Source organism: Carlito syrichta, unplaced genomic scaffold, assembly GCF_000164805.1.
Source record: "Carlito syrichta isolate Samal-C Ts95f unplaced genomic scaffold, Tarsius_syrichta-2.0.1 Scaffold135728, whole genome shotgun sequence".
Taxonomy (NCBI): Eukaryota; Metazoa; Chordata; class Mammalia; order Primates; family Tarsiidae; genus Carlito; species Carlito syrichta.
The window spans coordinates 174586-178544 of NW_007079824.1; the positions used below are offsets into that span (position 1 = coordinate 174586).

The 3959-nt window shown below is 69.1% G+C and overlaps 1 protein-coding gene across 1 annotated transcript in view; it reads left to right on the forward strand.

Moving 5' to 3' along the window:
• The window catches only part of ADAMTS2 (ADAM metallopeptidase with thrombospondin type 1 motif 2), a gene marked incomplete at its 5' end in the record, with an annotated part of 122438 nt that overhangs the window by 118036 nt on the left and 443 nt on the right, over positions 1-3959 (forward strand). The window contains 4 exons of the mRNA XM_021708302.1: positions 108-267; positions 2013-2145; positions 2854-3061; positions 3379-3508. Coding sequence (XP_021563977.1) covers positions 108-267; positions 2013-2145; positions 2854-3061; positions 3379-3508 — 631 coding nt within the window. The remainder of the gene's footprint in view (positions 1-107; positions 268-2012; positions 2146-2853; positions 3062-3378; positions 3509-3959) is intronic.

A 3959-nucleotide genomic window follows, 5' to 3' on the forward strand; every position in this document is an offset into this window, starting at 1 on the left:
CGCCTCGGCTGCCCTTCCTCGAGCTGGGAGGGGCGGGGCCAGACACATGCCTGCGGTCTGGGGGGAGGGGTGGGGCCAGGCACCTTCCCACCTTCGCGTTCTCGCAGGTCGTCCCGAAGGGCGACGCCCGGATCTCCCTGACCTACAAGTACATGATCCACGAGGACTCGCTCCACGTGGACAACAACAACGTGTTAGAGGACGACTCCGTGAGCCACGAGTGGGCCCTGAAGAAGTGGTCTCCCTGCTCCAAGCCCTGCGGTGGAGGTGAGGATCTCGCGGTGGGCCCAGGGGTCGGGAGGGCGGAGAGGAGGTGGGGAGCGTCCCGGGCTGGGCCCCGAGGGAGCAGAGCCTAGAGGGGCCCAGTCCTGGGGAGGGCCGGGCTGCGGGGGAACTCCTCCGGTGCCAACCTTCCTGAGCCATGGTGCCCCTGCCGGGCCTGAGGCCTCTGAGCTCCAGCATGTGGCAGGGTGGCAGGACGGGGCCAGGGGCCACGCCAGGGACCTTGGCCTGGTGGTGGCAGGAAGGGTGGGTGCTGGGCATGAGGCCCAAGGCGGCAGAGGGCATGTTGGGCAGAGACCCGCCTCCGTGCGGACAGGCCTGCCTGTGGGAGTCAAGGTGTGGGTGGTCTCAGCAGGACGGGGGCCAGCAGGACTTGGGCGGTGCAGGAGGCCCCTGGAGGCCCTCCCTCCCTCTGTCCCTTCGGAGGAGCCTCCCAGACCTCCCTGGTGCAGGGCTGGGCATGGAGGAGGCCCTGCCCTGACCCTCAGAGTCCACAGTGGGTGGACAAGGAGGTGGACGGGAGTCGTGATGGGTCCCGGGTGCTCGGTACTCCTGGGGGCTGGGCGAAAGATGAGGGGGCAACCTGGACGATGCCATGCAAGCCTCACCTGGAGGATGAGGAGAAAAGGCCACCCCCCCGCCCCCACACCATGCGGTCCCCACCTGGAGGACGAGCCTGGAGCACGCTTCCTGGCCCGGGCACACAGAACGGTCCTCTTCCGGAGTCCCGGCGTGTGGCTCCCGGCCTCCTGCTGTGCCTCCCTGCCCGGTCCCCGTGCTCGGCTAGGGTTTCTGGCACATCTGGCGATCCTCCTGTCTCTTGGGCCCGCCTGCGCCCCTGTGTCCCAGCCGCCTCGGTCCCAGCTGGCCCTGGGAAGGACGCCTCAGCCCGCGTCCCTTGCTGGTGTCACAGTCTTTCGCAGTTTCCTCTGTTCTTGGGATAAAAAACAAAATTATCCTCGTGGCCTCTGAGGTCCAGGCGACTTGCTGGCCTGTCTCAGCACCCTGGCCCTCCACCCCCTGCCCCTAGGCCCTGGCCATGCCACACCCGGAGGCCTTTGCAGAGACTTCTCCCAGGGGACCCCTACCACCTGGCCACTGAGTAGGCACCACCACCCTCTGCTTCCTGGACACCTCCTGACCCTGGATGTGGCTGGGCTTTGGCTTTCCTGCCTGCCAGGCCGGGTTCACAGCCCGGAGCCCCAGACCTTCAGGGCTCTGCTGATCATGGTGGGGCTGCCCTGAGCCCTGCAGGATGGCGGGCGCGTCCCCTGCCCCTGCCCTCTAGAGCCGGCAGCATGCCCCTCAACTGTGACAACTGGCAATGTTCAGACACGGCCCCATGTCCCCAGCTAGAGAAAGCCAGCCCCAGTCGAGAACAGCTCTAGGACTATGGGGGCAGAAGCGTGTGGGCCAGGTGCCCAGTGCCTGCCCAACCCCGGCGCACCAGGCCCCCTGGTCAAGACGGAGCAGGGCCTGGGAGGCAGAGGGGAAGTTGAGCCTCCACTCTGGTCCAGGAGGCCAGGGGCCACCCGGGGGGCTGCGGGGAGGAGGCAGCCTCCCCTTGCCCTCCCGCCCCCTCTGCCTGGGGCTCACAGCCTCCCTCCAGGCAGCCGCTGGGTGCCCTGCCCTCCCCCACCAAGGAGAGGAGAGGGAGGGAACCGGGACACCCTCGCGCCCCCGGGGCATCGCCCGGCCTCACTGGGCCCCCTCGGGCTCTCTGTCTCCAGGGTCCCAGTTCACCAAGTACGGCTGCCGTCGGAGGCTGGACCACAAGATGGTGCACCGCGGCTTCTGCGCCGCCCTCTCGAAGCCCAATGCCATCCGCCGGGCATGCAACCCCCAGGAGTGCTCCCAGCCCGTGTGAGTGCCCCCAGCCCGGGGTCCCGCCCGTGGCCACAGGAGCTCCCGTGCAGGGAGGCGTGGGATCTGGGCGTGTGCATCTGGGCCTGGCGTTACCCCAGGCCTGGGACAGGGCCGATCCCGCCACACTTCTGGCCTCCCAGACGCTGCGGGGGGGGGGGTGCCCTGGCTTAGGACCCACCAAGTGGAAGCCATCGTGTGTGTGTCTTGGAAATGGCAGCACGTGGTGGGGCCCCGATGGGGAAACTGAGCCCAGAGGGCCCAAGGCCGTCTCCTGGGCCAGTGCACATGCTTCTAAGCAGCGGCCTTGGTACACGCGCAGCCCTGGGGCAGGGCCCTCAGGCTGCTGACAGCTGGTGGGCAGGCAGGTGGGGGTCGTGTAGGGCAGGGGGTGAGGTGCCCATGGCGCTCTTGAGGCGGCCCAGGAGGGGACGTCGTGGACGGTGAGGCCAGGGGTGGGGACAGAGGAAGGACAGAGCCACCGGCCGCCAGCATCTCCAGCGGGGGCCGACATGGGACCCATCCTTGGTAGGGCCTGAGACAGCTGAGCCTGTTTCCCCCATGGGCCCCTGCGCGGCTGGCATCTTGGTGGGAGCAGAAGCCATGCCAGGGAGGAAGCAGTTGCCCTCTCTGTCCCACCGTCCACCTGGGCTGCAGGGCGTGGCTCCCCAGGGCTGCCGGCCCAACCGTGTGCCTTCTGCCCCGCAGGTGGGTCACGGGCGAGTGGGAGCCATGCAGCCAGAGCTGCGGGCGAACGGGCATGCAGGTGCGCCCCGTGCGCTGTGTCCAGCCGCTGCACAACAACACCACGCGCTCCGTGCACACCAAACACTGCAACGACGCCCGGCCCGAGAGCCGCCGGGCCTGCAACCGTGAGCTGTGCCCCGGCCGATGGCGGGCTGGGCCCTGGTCCCAGGTGAGCAGGGGCCTGGCCCTGTACGCTGGCAGCGACTGAGCTGAGCGGGACCCAAGTGACCCTCGGCCCGGGGACTTGGGCTGCTCCTTCTGACCCCTCCCGGGCCGTGTGGATGCCAGCCTCGGCGTCTGCCGCTCTCTACGTCACAACAGCTTGGGGACGGGCACTGGCGTCCCCCCCTGAGAGCCCAGAGACGGGGCCCCGAGAACTGGGCACGGCGGCCTCTGACCCTTCTCTTCCCCCTGCCGGCCACGTGCCCAGATGGGCCCCATGGGGGAAGTGAGTCCTGCCTGGTGACCCGGTGACTCTTCCCACAGTGCTCGGTTACCTGCGGCAACGGCACCCAGGAGCGGCCCGTGCTTTGCCGCACGGTGGATGACAGCTTCGGCATCTGCCCAGAGGAGCGGCCAGAGACGGCGAGGGTCTGCAGGCTCACGGCCTGTCCCCGTAAGCCCCAGCGAGAGCCGCCCAGGGCTGGGGGGTTGGGGGGGCGGCAGATCTGGCTCCTCCCTGAAGGAGGCTGGCCTGCACATCCACGAACTGGGAGGAGCAGGGTGCTGTGGCTGGCCTGGGGGCTCTTCAGGAGGAAGGAGGGCGTTGGCGGCCCTGGTGGCAGCCTGGGGGCTCGGTGGGGCGGGCTCCAGGCTCCAGTCCCACAGCAGGTGCACCCCATGCGCTGCAGGGTACAGGCGCCTGTGCAAGCCGGGGGTGCCCCGTGCCCTTCTAGAGGAACACCCAGAACACCATGTGTATGCAGGTGCCTGGCCAGTGTCCCACGTGTCCCCTCTTACGGTTCCCACAGCCGCTCGGGGCGAGCCCCCGCCCACCGTGATACCCTTCTAGGGAGGACAGAGCTCGGGGTCAGGCACCCGCCCCAGGACTTCCCCTCCCCCATGCC